The sequence below is a fragment of the Copadichromis virginalis genome, linkage group LG15 (genome assembly GCF_057382275.1).
Source record: "Copadichromis virginalis isolate Kocher_CV1m ecotype Utaka linkage group LG15, C_Virginalis_male_GT1.1, whole genome shotgun sequence".
Taxonomy (NCBI): domain Eukaryota; kingdom Metazoa; phylum Chordata; class Actinopteri; order Cichliformes; family Cichlidae; genus Copadichromis; species Copadichromis virginalis.
This window is the reverse complement of record NC_140632.1, coordinates 13,682,689-13,697,771: the sequence shown is the minus strand read 5'-3', so window position 1 is coordinate 13,697,771 and position 15,083 is coordinate 13,682,689. Positions and strand designations below refer to the sequence as shown.

The following is a 15,083-nucleotide window of genomic DNA, read 5'->3' as shown; positions in this document are numbered from 1 at the left end:
AGCTCCTGATCAAATTATTATATTATAATCATATTACATCAAAATCACTATCTTAGTCTAGAATAAACTTTGCTCCAGAGTAAGAGTGCCATTTAACTCCATCCTGTACAAGCAAAGGGACATGCAGAAGAAGACTCACAATCCTCCAATGATCTTCAAAGAGCCCACGGACTTCAGTTTCATTGTGTCCAGGTCTGCAGGAACATCTCCTTCACTCTCGCAAAAGCTGAAAATTTCACCGTCAACTTCCATACAGGAGCCTTCAAAGCCGGGCTTCTCATATAGAACAGCCTGCATCAAAGAACAGACAGCTTACATGAACACACAGGTTATATTTTATTTCACTTCATTGTATTTCCAAGGAACTACAAACTACATATTAAAAGTCCTATTTGAATGGCACAGTATTAAGACTGTGTGCATCTCAGTGGTTTTTACGTTGTCCAATTGATGAATGACGCGTTCACCCTAAAAATAATCTGTTTATCTGATTCTCACATTGTTAGCTGTGGAAATTCTCGCTCTTAAAATAAACTGTGGTTAGTGTACTGGAACTTCCGTTACTTTTTGTGGTCTTAAATGAAATAAGCCTACAAGTCAAAAACATTTGGGTACTTGGGCAATGCCTGAAGGCCTTTCATAAACATGCTTTTCCTATATACTCAACACAGATATTACAGTTTGCGGTTAGATTATTTTATAATTTCCAGAATTTAACATTAAATAGCTTTTTCCTTTCTTTTTCTTCTTTTTGAGATCAAACAAAACAGAACTGCGCATACCTTGACTTCACTGGAATTCTCCACTTTGAAACCACCCTGGAACAGAGAAGTCATCATCATTAACAATGCTCTTCTCTAATTATATGCACACAATAGAACACCTGCCAGCAATTACACACATTCATAGTTCAACTAATTTTCTCAAAAATGTTCATAATTCCCTTGGCCTGGTAAGGCAAGGCAAGGCAAGGCAAGTTTATTTGTATAGCACAATTCAACAACAAGGTGATTCAAAGTGCTTTACAGAGACATTAGAAACAAGAACAAATAAAAAGCATGATTTAAAATTGAATAAAACAAGCAAATAAACTAACTAACTAATTAACAAACAAACAAACAACAGTATATAAAATCAAAACAGATAAAATCAGAACAGTAGATAAAATCAGTAGTTAAATGTAAGTTTTGAAATTTAAGCTTAAAGTGTGGATTTGGTGCTTTATTCAAATGCAGCTGAGAACAGGTGAGTCTTCAACCTGGATTTAAATAAACTGAGTGTTTCAGCTGATCTGAGGCTTTCTGGGAGTTTGTTCCAGATATAAGGAGCATAAAAGCTGAATGCAGCTTCTCCGTGTCTGGTTCTGACTCTGGGAACTGATAAAAGACCGGATCCAGATGACCTGAGGGATCTGGATGGTTCATACTGGGTCAGGAGGTCACTGATGTATTTTGGTCCTAAACCATTCAGAGCTTTATAGGCCAGCATCAGAACTTTAAAGTCTATCCTCTGACGGACAGGCAGCCAGTGTAAGGACCTCAGAGCTGGACTGATGTGGTCCACTTTTTTGGTCTTAGTGAGGACTCGAGCAGCAGAGTTCTGAATGAGCTGTAGTTGTCTGACTGATTTTTTAGGTAGACCTGTAAAGATGCTGTTACAGTAATCAAGCCTACTAAAGATGAATGCATGGACTAGTTTTTCCAGGTCCTGTTGAGACATCAGATCTTTTATCCTTGATATATTCTTGAGGTGATAGTAAGCTGACTTTGTTATTGTCTTAATGTGTTTTTCTAAGTTTAGGTCTGCATCCATCACTACACCCAAATTTCTCGCCTGGTTTGTGGTTTTTAGATGTATAGATTGAAGTTCTCTGGTGACCTGTAATCGTTTTTCTTTGGCGCCAAAGACTATTACCTCAGTTTTGTTTTTGTTTAGCTGGAGAAAATTGTGGCACAACCAGTCATTGATTTCCTCAATGCATTTACCAAGAGCCTGTACAGGGCCTCGGTCTCCTGGTGACATTGTGATATATATTTGTGTGTCATCTGCATAGCTGTGATAGTTTATTTTGTTGTTGTTTATAATCTGTGCCAGTGGGAGCATGTAGATGTTAAACAGAAGGGGTCCCAAGATGGAAGGTTGAGCTGAGCTATTGTCTCTGTGGGTAATAACAGTAAACACTGCCTTTGGACATAGAGTGACCCTTCACAATGCGGAAAAGGCAGAAATCGGAATGCCAGCTTTTGGAAATTATTACTGAACACAACATGAAGCTGTGGCTTAAGGGGATGTCAGCAATTTTGCATAATTTCAGTTACATTTAATTTAAAGTAAAACTTCTGAACTACTTAAGAATTTGACCTTATGATTGCACTTGGTGAAAAATCGGGCTCATTAATTTATCTGAGGGGTGGGATGTTTGTAACAAATGGCACATCAGTCCAATATGTGTCTGTATCTCCCATAAAGCATAAATCTCAGTGAATTCTCAGTGAATTACCAGAGGAACAGTGTCAGGAGAATCAAGTCAGAACATTGCTGGCAGTCACCCTGTCTCACATAGTCTTAGAAAAAAACCCGAACAGAACAGAAATAGAAAGAGAGAGTCTTCTTTAGAAGCTTTGCCACTATTGGAAATGCTGTTTGGTGTTGTGCAGGTGAGGGTGCTGCATAATAGAACTTGCAGGAGGCAGGACACGTCACACACAGTAGCTCGCTGTCAATTCTCTAGATAATTAATTAGCTTCACTATTCTTACATGGGCAAAACTTAACATCCTGACTGTAGCGTATCTGCAAAAACATATGCTACACTCATGACTCATCCTCTAGGAACTATAAATGTCTATGCCATGTTCTCAGCAGGTACTTTCCACAGTAGAAGGATATGTATTTTGATTTGAGACAGGTTTTATGTGAGCTGTCCTTCCTGACACAATCCCATTTATCTGCACTGGGACCAGCACGTGACCTCCTTAAGATTGCCTTTGTGTCTCCTCCCAGAATCGTCAAGGGTCAAATGTGTTAATGCGTGCACCACAGAGCCAGTCTATATCACATTTTAAGTCCATTTACAAAAGCTCTGATGTAAATTTTATCTGCAGGAAGGACACCATAAAGACCATATAGACTCTAGGATCCTTAAATATGTGTAACAAATTTTATAGCAATTGGCCTCATGGATGCAGAGATTTTACTAAAAAACAAAATCTGTATGCTTCATCCTTTAGGGATCACAAATGACTGTTCCAAAGCTTTTGGTTGTGTATCCAGTAGTTATTTTATGCCTGGGACACATTGAGGGAATGATCAAAAGAGATCATTTGTCATTTTAAAATGCATTAGATGTTATACATTACAGTAATACAAACCATTTTAAGTGGTCTAAGAGATCCCACGAAGGGTGACGGGAAACCCCAGGTCTCAGGAAAAGGGTACACTCCTGTTTCCAGGACAGACACCATGCCCTCAAACCCTGGATCACTGAAAAGCAGCCACCTGAAGAAAGGAGGAATTCATGTTATTTCATCATCAAAAACCTTTATTCATATTATGCATAACAACAAAACTGTTGGTTGTTTTAAAACTAATGTAAGTGAGGACCTTAAATACTTCCATAAAAGAGCTGTAAAAAAATCATTGTCATAAAAATAACAAACTTTCTGTTCCTTTTTTTTCCTCAACACATAAATAAGCAGCAGCTTTTTCAGCTGTGGTATCGGCAGAAGTGACTTATGCTTTTTCCTCAGTACATTAAGCATTGTCAGTTCAAGGCGGCGCTTTATTTGGGTTTAATTCTATATCTACCTCTGCTATGAGCCAAAGAACTAGAGCTAGGAACAAAGGCTATTTGTTTAAGAGCAAAATATCTGGGGAATGGCATGCTTCAATTCAAATCACTTTTCTTCACTATTCATATTTATAGCCCGGGCAGCCTTTGTGAGAACAATGCCCCCAACTTTGGTATTTTAAACCATGGTGTGGCACAGCACAATGCCTCATACCAACAACCAGATGTGAGTCTCTGTCAGGAAAAATACACCCAGCTCATTCAGTCAGGACTAAAAAAAAAGTGATTACCAAGAATTTATGTCAACCTTAACTTGCTAAATCCACAGAGTCTATCTGTTCAGTGAAGTCAACCGGGATTACTGCACGCAAAACACAACGCTACATCTGCTGATCAGCTGCCTTCACTTGTCACAGACAGACAGGAGAAGCTACAGTGGCAGAATTTGCAATTGTGTCGAGATGAGCTGGCATCTGACAGCAATTAGTTTTGTTTTTGCTGCTGACAAATGCTGAAAAAAATCCTGTGCATTAAGTATTGTAGGTAAGTCAACAATACTCGCTTTACAGGAAAAGCTCTAACTAACAGCATTCATTCCCTTCTGCTGTAGGGCACAAAATGTACTGAATAGCTACACCTATAACCAAGAAAAACATTCTTGTGCCATTTGCCGAATTCTCTCCACACTTTTGTCTGTTTCTCACTTTCTGTCAATTGCTCCTCCTCTACTCCTCTGCTTCCCATGTGTCCCAACTCCCGCTCTCCCTCATTTCTAACATGCAACAGCAGGACAGACATTCCTCGGCGGGCAAATGAATGTAGTAATGATTATTATCACAGTTATTTCTCAGAGCAAAACACAGAGAAGATCTTATTAAAGAGACAGCTCTGATTTGAGCGCAGCAGGTAAGAGCTCATCAAAAGGAAAAAAAACAACATCACTGAGAAGGACTGAGATTGTCTCATTTTCTAAAAGGTGCATTTCTTGTATCTTTATGGACTACATGCATAAAACAACAATACTTACACCCCAGAGTGCACTTGAATGGAAGCTGTACTCAGTGGGATGCCGAATGAGCCAGTTTCTATTGTGTCGTCGTGGTATGGTGTTACTCTGCCGTGGCCTTCGGGTTCAGTAAACAGATCAATATGGGGGATGCTGTAATCCTACAGAGGGGGTGGGGAGGAAGAAAAGCCATTATCAGCAGTGGTCCACACAAGATCATCAATAATTCCTCCCAATAAATCCAAGGAAGATCTTAACTAGCTGACTTTTATTCTTTTCTGCTCTGGAGTCTGGATTGAATATCAATAAAACAATGCAGTCTGTTAGCTACATTTCAGATCCAATGTGAGGTGAAGATAATGTCGGTACTGAAGACCATGCAAGGCGGAGTTAGTGTACGCACCCTGACAGCAAGTCGAATAGAGCCGATCACCATTGGCGGGCTGTTGTGCGGTTCTGTCCCCACTTGAGGTTCTGCCCAATCGTTTGCCAATTCCATGTTCGCCTCCTCCAAGGCGATGGTGCGGCCCTGAAAGTCAGGCTTCTCATACAGCATCCAGCTAGTTATGAAAACATAATCATCATAATCACAATCAGATAGCTAATGATCAAGGTTAACAACTGTGGATTACATCACTAATTCGACAATTTTGGAAATACACCTATTTGGTTGCTCGTTGAAAGCTACATGAGTGAATCAATATCGTTCTCCTGCTATTTTAAGAATACACCTGGCAGTTGGTTAGCACAGCTGGCTCTAACAGCTCCTCTTTAGCTCACTAATTAACACATTGCTTCTTCCCCGATTTCATTGCAAAGTGGAAGAACAACACATCTTTGCAGAAAGTCTGGCAGCCACGCTGTGAATGAGATGAAATCTGTGTTTTTAAAAGGACAAGGCAAGAGCTTGTTACAGTAGTCCTTGCTGCTGGAACAGAGGGCGCTGTACTTTTTAAGTCTTGCTATTTGTTGAATATGATAAAATGCTAATTTAGTGTATCTTGATGTAGCCGCTGAAGGTCAGATCTGAACACATTTCTAATTTGAATTTTTCCTTTATCATTTTAGCACCAGAATCAAGCTGTGCTTTTCTTCCCCAGCACAAAAAATTTGATTTTTTTTTTCAACGTATGTAAGTGTCAGCATTTTCAGAAAGTGCATTTAAATGTCATTCTTTTTTTTTAGACAGCATCATTCCAAACATCTACCTTGAATATCAAAAACAGTATCTGACCACTGCAAAGAAGTATAAAGAACTACAAAGCTAAGAAGTGCAAGCCAGAGGATGCACCTGCACACACACAAGCACATGGCTGGTGTTTGGCACATTCCTGCAAATGGTATTACACACTTCCAGTAATCCACAGGTGCCTGGACCACGTCAAGAAAAGCAGGAATGGTAAGGGTAAAAAAGGGACTGATAGCAAAGAAAATATGAATGTAAAGCATGCAGGGTTCTAAATAAATAATAAATAAGTTCGATTATCAAGTAAGACTCTCTCAGTGCTCATGCTTCATTAAATTAGCTTGGTGTAGAGCCTCAACAAGAGATTTTGGCATCTCAAGACCACATGACACCAATTAAAGCTATACGGGGCATTTTCTTTCCATCATCTGACATTTTGGCTGAATATTTGTTACTTACCACCCTCTAACAACCTTCACAGATATGAAAGGCGAGAGCTGCAGAGATGTAGCATCTGGCATATCCCTGTAAATCTCATATGCCTGGCCACTGAACTGAGGTTTTTCAAACAGCACCACCTGCATAGAGAAAAGAAGGACAGTGTCAAAAAAATAAAAAAGTAAAAAACATCAACACATCAACCATGAAGAGAAATAATGGCTTAATATTATAATGCATTACTTGCTAAATCTATTACATTAAGCAGGATTCAGTGAGTGCAAGGACATCCCATTTTACTCTCTCCTTTTCATGCTACAGTAGAAGCAAAAAAACTTACAGGTATATAATTACTTCAACTACCAGGACACCATAATTTTAATAAAAAACATGAATTTGAACGTTTTTGTTTTTAAAGCCAAACAGAAGCTTGATAGTTATGAATAATGAAGGAGTAAACCACAGTTGTGGAAAAAGCAGCTTCTCTAGAAACCTCTTTGTTATGTTTTGTTTGTTAATAAGCCTGCTTAAAATTCTAAATCTTTACATATATTCTCTTCTGTTTGTTTTGGTTAATCCCAGTCGTCATAGTTCAAGCCCCTCCAAAGGCAACACAGGAGGTAAACCGAATTAATGAACACCTAATATGTAGGAAAGCAACTACAAATGTTGAGTGCCCCGGGAATTCCTCGTTCCTTGTAACAACTACTAATGAAGTTCTGCAGTAATGAAAAACCACAGGATCTGCACTACGTTGGCAGAACTGAATTCTGTGATTGCACCCAGCTGAGCAATTGCACAAGACTTTTTTTTTTACTCTGTTTACCCACGAGAACACCATATGAAAAGCAGATGTTTTCACAGAACAGAGACTTGTCTGTTCAGATTCCTCTCTCCCATCTTGTTTCTATTTCATGATGGTAAAGTTGTGCCTACTGTACCTTTCCAGGGCGTTTGTGAAATCCCTTCACAGTTCTTATCTGGAATGCAGAAACACATAGTTAAGATCAAAGTAAACATCTCGACAATACAAAAGAAATTGATATGAATTAGTTTGTGAAGAAGCTGTGCCTATGACCTTTCAGTTTTACTCCCAGGGACATAGTGGGCATGTGGAGAAGACATTCCTCTCATTTCATATCTAAGCACCCAAAACCAGAGACCAGCCAAAACCAGAGTGCAATCAGCGTAAGCTCGTGATGTTGATTGCACAAAACGGCAGTAAAATTAAACTAAAAAACAAAAAATCAACAGCAACTAGAAACATCAAGTCCAGACTTTTGATTATAACTGATTTATAATTTACATATTTCACGCTGTTTTGTCGCACTCCCTCTCGAGGTTCATGCTCGGAAACGTGTTATATCTATGTATCATTAAATACTCAGTATTGAGAACTGTCAATTGAATCTAATAAACACTTTAAATACTGTAATATACCAGCTTGGGCTTTGTAAAAACAAGCTTTTACCATTTACAGAGAACAGAAATCGTCATACAAATTCCCTTCAGCTCAATTCAGCTTTATTTATGCAGCCATTGGCCACTTTGTTAGATACACCTATTCAACTGGAAATATATAGTCAGTCACATGACAGCAACTAATTGCATGTATACATGTAGACATGGTGAAGACAAACCAATAAAGTTCAAACCGAGCATTAGAATGGAGAAGAAAGATGATTTAGGTGACTATAAATGTGGCATGGAAAGACGACACCAGGTCTGATGAGTCTCAATTTCTGCTGCAACATTCAGATGGAAGGGTTTGAATTCAGTGTAAACAAAATGAAAGCACTGATCCATCCTGCCTTATATCAACACTTCAGGCTGCTGGTGCTGTAATGGTGAGGGAGATATTTTCTTGACACACTTTGGCCCCATCAGCACCAAACGAGCTTCATTTAAATGCCAATGTATTGCTGTGTATTGCTGCTGACCATGTCTATCCCTTTATGACCAAAGTGTACATCCAGTAGAGTACATGTACAGTTGACAAATCTGCAGCAACTGTGTGATGCTATCATGTCAACATGGACCGAAATCTCAGAATGTTTCTAGCACCTTCCTAAATGTGAGATTTACATCAATTCTGAAGGCAACATGGTGTTTAACCAGGTACTAACAATGTGTACCTAATAAAGTGGCCGGTTACTTCTGAGCAGATTAACTTTTACATGGACTCCACTGGAGCAAATTCCAGACACAGTGTTACTGAGAATAAGAAAGCTTCCCTACTTGTGATGACCAAAAAAAAAGAAAAGAAAATGTAATTTTTTCCATGAAAACCATATGTGGTGTAGCTCCGAAAATAGAAATAGCATCCAACTCTCTTACCAGCACAGCAAGCTTTCTTGTATCTGGCTTGTCAGAAAGTAAGAGCTGATACTTATGTACTTCAAAGCAATCCACAACTTTAATTTATGACAATAAACCTTTTATTCATCCTTCAATAAAATGTTTGTAATGAATGCAGAACACTTACATTACTTCTAAGTACTCCCTGCGGCTGAGCCGGAGGCTGCTTTCGTTCGGGGAGGGTTGGTTGTTTTGTTGGAGGAACAACAGGAAAGCATGGAGCAGCAGTGTCAGGAAGCACCGGACCTGGCTTTGCAACGCTGTCTGCTTCATCTCCAGCAACAGGAGTGGCCATTTTCTTAATTAACTGGTGTGTAAAAAGAAAACGATGGAGTAAGGATAAATGTTTTTAATGTGTTTGCTTATGAAATATGCCGTGGCAACGTCTACTGTGGTTTATTTACTAAAGTGCCATTTCCATGTCTCTCCTGTCAGTCGACAGGAAAGCAGAGTTCTGTGCTTTAGCTAAATAGCTTTGCTATGCTTCAACTCTGCTGAGCTTGCTAGTTACATTGTGTCTCTGTGCTAAAAGGACAACTACACTGACACTCACAACTTTTAGTTACATGCAGAAAAACTAACCTCTGGTTTGACTTGATCCTGTCCTTGTATGCTCTGTACTGGCTTTACTTGATCTCTTGGGAGGTACTTCTCTAAATAGTCAGGCAGTTTGATGTCGTTAAAAGAAGGAAGTGGAGGACCTGAGTCACTAACCACAGCCTCTGCAGCACGGGTTTCCTCTTCACTCTGCTTGGCTAGAGTGTCTTTGATTGAAGCTGTGGCTGACGGGCTTGGTGTGGGTGGCTGGGACGAAGGTGGAGGGCTCAGCTCGGAGGCTGCAGTAGGCGATACGTTTCCTGAGCCAGTGCCCTCTGACTCGGCTTGAACTCCATTTCTCTTTCCTCTGTAAAGGGAGGTGAGACTACTCAGAACGCAGCTCCCCGCCAAGCGAGACTTCACCTTGATTTGATCATCTTTCTGTTCCTTCACGTCCTCCTCTTCCTTGACAGGGGTTTTGTCCCTGAGGCGAGAGTGTGTGTCTAGGCTATTAAGCAGCATGCTCTTGTCTGCAAAGCTAACCCTGGCAGGCTTCAGGACAGATTTTGTATTTGTGTTTGAGTTCTTGGAAAAAAGGGTCAGTGATGTGTTTATGGAAAACTCAGGCTTTTTTCTCAAGCCAAATGTAAACTCCTCTGGGTCAAAAGTCTTCTCAAAGCGGTCCTCCTTAATGGCTGGCATTGCAAATGGGGGCTGAGGTGGTCGGAGGTTGTTGTGCTTCCGTGGTGGGAGGGAAAATGGGGCACAAAGTTTCTTGATTTTCTCAACAAAATCATGATCATCTAGCTCGCCAGGAGTGTCCAGAAGATTGCTCTCACTTCCAGAAGAAGTCAGCTTTTGCTCCTGGACTTTATGTTTCCATTTGGGGAAGTCCACATCCAGCCAGCTAGAGGGGGCATCTTGCTGTTTCGAGGAGTCATCTGTGCCTAGACCCTGTGGCAATTGGAACTTCTTCATGGATGAATGCTGTATTGAGCCTGGGATCAGCCTGTTAGACTCTGGGGAAGTGGGTGCTTTTGAAGACCGTCTCAGATTGTTATCAACAGGCTCCTTTTTAACTGGCTTGACTTCTAAATGTGTGGAAATGTCACGATTGATATGAGATGAAACTTCATTCACTGGCAAATGCAATCCCATCACAGCTGAATTCTCAGTCACATTCACTGCGTGGCTTGCAGCAGTGCTATCAGGGCGGCTCTTTGTTATGTATTCAGCATCCCTGAGTGGTGTAATATCGCTGCCATTCTCTATATTTTTTGATTCATCAGACAGTGTGTGGCTGGAGGCTGGTTTTGTCATATCTCCAGAGGTACTGACTTCTGAGGTCACTGATTTGACAGTTGAGCTTTTTTCCTGATCTTCCTGCCCACCTCTCTCTGTGTTTGCAGATTTGCAAACAGAAGTAGAAGAAGGCTCTTCCACATATGATTCTTTGTTTTGCCCATGTGTCATGTCAGTGAGTGAAAATAGAGTGTCATTAGAGACTTTTGCCTTCACTTCCTCACTGGCCGTAGCTGCTTTGGTAATAGGATTTGTGCTGGAGAACTCTGAATCATTAGCTCCATGTGTACATGAGTCATCCCGTGAATTCTCTGCTTTTTCCACAGATGCAGAATTAGGCTGTGCAATCACCACTGGCTCTCCTTCTGTTCTGGGGCTTTCTGCAGAATGAGTCTGCAACTCAGAAGGCCCATTTATAAGCGTCTCTACCTTCCCAAGCTCTTTATCACTCTTGGCGCCACTCACAGCCTCATTAGCCTGGGTGATGGTACAAACAGCAGCTTTTTCTGAAGGTGCAGTCACCGACTGACTGAGATGTTGTGTTTGAGCAGGGAGATCTGATGAGCCGCTGCTCTTTTCTGACTGAAAAGCTGGTTCTGGTTCTTTAGTTTCTGGTCTTATTATGTCTTTAACCAGTTGTGTCTCCTCATTTTTTTCAGGATTTTTTCTTTCATCATCCCTTGCAACACTTTCCTCTTTCCCTGTGATCGCCTGCACACTGTGTGAAACCTTGGGCTTTGCGGCACTTTCATCTAGAGGCAGGCGCTGCTGTGGTTTTTCTTTAACTTTCTCCTCAGTCTGATTTGTTTTCTCACTCACCACCTTCTCTAATCTCACCACATCTGCAGGTTCAGCTTGAGTTATTAGTTCTGTGTCCTTGTTTTGAGGTTGCTGTGTTTCTTTTTTACTAGGCTTCTTCCTTTTTTCTTTATCTTTTGACTCAAGTTGCACTGAAAATTCTTTATCTAATTTGGGAAGTTTAACAGGTGACTCCTCCTCCGCTGCAGAAGGCTTCTCAATAGTTGGTTCAACCAAAGGTGATTGGGGGGAAACTAAAGGTTCTGTGACTTCCACAGAAGCCTTTTTTCTTTCCATTTTAAATGTCAGACTTTGTCTCTCTGCTTCTTCCTCTTTTTGGGGTAAATCAATGGAGTCCTTGTTAGCGGGCACCTTTGTTGTGCTGCTACAAGCAGCAGTATCAGGTTCATCTTTGCTGACAGATGGTTGAGGTAATCCTGCTGGTGTGTTTACTGACTGGTGAATATTCACCTTTTTAAATGAAGCATCTAACTGCTTCTCCTGTTTATCGGATACCTCCACTTCCTTTTTAAATTCCTTCTGCTGGCTATCGCTCAGTGGCTGTTCGTCAGATTTTCTTCTTTGAACTTGAGATGGCTCTTTTCCTGAAAGCTTTTTGGGAGAAGAGGCAGTCTCATTTATTTCATCACTCTTATCTGGCTTTGTAGCGGTGACCTTTGACTTACTTGCAGAGCACTCTGGTTTGTTTTGAATGCTTGGACTGATGGGACTGGTTGGGTCTCTATTTTTCCATCTTTTAGAGCGGGAGCCTGTTCTGCTAGGGCCTTTGGGAGATGGGCTACTGTTATTGGTCACTTCTTTGGAATCGCCTAGTTCTTCAGCTGGAGGATCTGTTTCAGCGCTGTTGGGTTTCGTACCTTGATCTATTGCTTCTGAGACCACCGTTTCCTTTGTTTTCCAGTCTGTTTGTTGTACTGTGGGAATGGACGTGTGCTCCCCTAAAGGAGTCGTATCTCGTCCTTCTGGTTTTAGTGCTATCTTTGACACTGCTTTTGTCTGTATCAGCTCTTTTGTATCCAGTTTACCTTGACTGTCCAGTTCTGGAGACTTTGACGTAATGTCTGCCACAGACGAGGTGGATTTGTGAGACATTCCTTTCACGGCTGGTGTTTGAGGCTGCACAGGTTTATCCTCCGACACAGACGCGTCTGTTAATTTCTGCACTCGCTCCCTGATGGTCATCAGCTTTTCCATGACAGGTGGCTGTTCCGTGCTGTAGCGTTCAGCTGATCTTGACCTCTGATCAGACGCAAGAAAATCCACTTTCAACCGCTCGGTGGGTTGTCTATTTGGAGACACATCAGCACTCCTCGGGATTCTGAAGGGCTGCTTGTGGCCACCCGTAGGTTGTTGCTGCTGCTTCTCAAAAAGGCTGATTTTATCCGCAATCCTGGCAGTCGTTGGCTTACGCTCTTCATCAGCCTTCTTTGAGGTGTGTACTCTGTGCAAACAAGAGGTAAATATATCAAAGAACTTCTGAATTTAAAGTCATAATCCATTTATGACCCACCACACCTGCCATAGAGATTTCTATTTGTTAATCACTTAAGAGATAAGAATAACCTGATCCATTTTTCACGTCCTCTATATGTTATGAAATCAGTCCTTAGAGCACAGCACTGATCTTTGCATTATGAATCATGGCGTTGTTTCACTGTGGATACAGTGAAGCAATGCTGCTTTTCATCTAAAGCTGTAGCCTGCTCTTTTACCAAAGCTGGAGCTAGCATAAGTATCTGCTAATAAGGGGATATCGATGAGTTAAATATTCAGCCTTGACCCTCAAAAACAAACAAACAAAAGATAGCATTTTAAGTGAGGTTTACTTATTTAGTTACACTTACTTTACTTATTTTAGTGAGCGTTACTGAAAGACTGATAGATGCATGTGGTGATTAGCCAGTGTTCTATCTATGTAAATCAAACACTTTCACTCCTAAATTCAACTTACCTGCCGTCATTCTCTGTTTTGGGTGTATCCTTTTCGTCACCTTTGGTATTCTTTAATGCTGCATTCCAATCCTTGTTATCTTCAGCTGGACTTTTCTTTGGATTCAGACGAACATGTTTTGTAAAAAGCTTCACCTCACTCTGAGAAACCTTAATGCTCCTGCGTTTGGACTCTGGTGTCTCTGTCTTCCTTTCTACTCTATAAAAATCGTCATCGCCCTCCATGTCTGCACCTTCATCCGCCACACAGTTCAAGTCTTGGAGGTTGTCCAACTGCTTGACCGTGGCGGGGCAGGAAGTCTTTCTTTCCCCTCCTTCAGGTGAGGCCTGTGAGGTGGGGTTTTGCTCGGAGGAGGAGTCTTTAGGTGCCTCACTTTTGCTCTTTAGACTACTCACTAAGTTATCTGACTTAGGGAATCCCTCTGAGGCAGGTTGTGCAGTTGGAGGGATTGTTTCCGCAGGAGCTTTCCCTCCATCGCTCTGAGAGTTTTTCCTTCTTCTTCTGGCTGAGTTTTTACGCCCCATGATGTCTTCTTCTATTTGTTCTTGATCTGGTTCAGGCTCTAACTGTGAGTCTTTGTGGGATTTTAGTGGCACTCCTACTAGTGTGCCGTAATAATCCTGTGCCCCAGCAGCAGGCCTCGAATGTGTTTCTTTGTTCTCTGCACTTGAGCTAATTGCTAAATGAAAACTTGGTGATGACTTTGCCTTAGGGAGGACTTGAAGGCTTTTTGTGAGTTTGGTGCGGACAACTTCCTGCCCAGCACAACTGTTCTCACCACACTGAATCACACTCGTTTCCTCCAGGTACACATGGAGCTTCTTGCCTGTCTGGGCCTGTGCTTTTCTCTGGGCCTGAGGCTGGGTGTGGGCCTGGTCAGAGTACCAAGCCACTCCCTGTTTAGTAGATGAATAGAGATGTGTCAGATGGCTGTCATTCCTTTCAGGATTCCCACTTGCTGAAGTACGTTTGTTGCTCTCCTCCCTGTCCTGTCCTGTTGTCTGCCTACTGCACTCCCAAAGCTCCTCCTTTTTTGGACCTCCTACTCCCGTCTCAGTGCTGCACACAACAGGGCCGTCTCTGTGGGCAGACTGCGTGGCGTTCTCCTCGTCACAAGGGAAAACGCCTCTGAAGAAATCCTGAAGATGGGGATTCTCCTCCTCTTGCTGCTGTTCTCCAGCCCAGGGTCTCACAGTCTCCTCACTTTCCACTTCTCCCTCTGACTTAAGAGTGTGATCGCCAGTTGAGGGGGCATTTTCAGTAGGAGTCTTCGGAGCCTTTCCCCTCCACGGAGAGAGCCAAGTGCCAATACGACCCAAGACTCCAGTACTTGGCTGGTCTTCGGGGCTCTCAGACTAAAGCAAAGCACAGAAATAACTCAAATAAATGTCAGCTTCAAAACGTAGCTGCAATTTGCAAACATGCATATTTCCGGTGAATATGCGCAGAATTTAGATAACATGACAGTAATACAAACTGTCTAAATGGACAAAGCAAAGGAGTGCAAGCTGGAGATCCGAAGAAAATATAAGTGAGGGTTTCCTGTTCATTGAGATTTATTTATTTTTTAGTACAGCCATGCATCTCTCAGCATAGCAAAGACATGCAAGGGTGCTTATAACCTGTAAGCTTACCGTAGAAAATACCATATCATTCAGACCCTTTATGTAGGCTGTGAACATGATTTTGGTTTAGAA

The 15,083-nt window shown here is 41.5% G+C and overlaps 1 protein-coding gene across 1 annotated transcript in view; it reads right to left on the bottom strand.

Moving 5' to 3' along the window:
• LOC146692086 (uncharacterized) overlaps window positions 1–15,083 on the bottom strand; it is a 25,280-nt gene extending 10,197 nt beyond the window's left edge. Inside the window, exons 1-11 of the mRNA XM_085432029.1 lie at window positions 15,021–15,083; window positions 13,387–14,741; window positions 9,360–12,876; window positions 8,905–9,084; window positions 7,361–7,399; window positions 6,441–6,559; window positions 5,199–5,355; window positions 4,817–4,956; window positions 3,371–3,497; window positions 783–818; window positions 140–291 (exon numbers count right to left, since the gene is read on the bottom strand). Coding sequence (XP_085288155.1) covers window positions 140–291; window positions 783–818; window positions 3,371–3,497; window positions 4,817–4,956; window positions 5,199–5,355; window positions 6,441–6,559; window positions 7,361–7,399; window positions 8,905–9,084; window positions 9,360–12,876; window positions 13,387–14,741; window positions 15,021–15,068 — 5,870 coding nt within the window. The 5' untranslated portion in view covers window positions 15,069–15,083. The remainder of the gene's footprint in view (window positions 1–139; window positions 292–782; window positions 819–3,370; window positions 3,498–4,816; window positions 4,957–5,198; window positions 5,356–6,440; window positions 6,560–7,360; window positions 7,400–8,904; window positions 9,085–9,359; window positions 12,877–13,386; window positions 14,742–15,020) is intronic.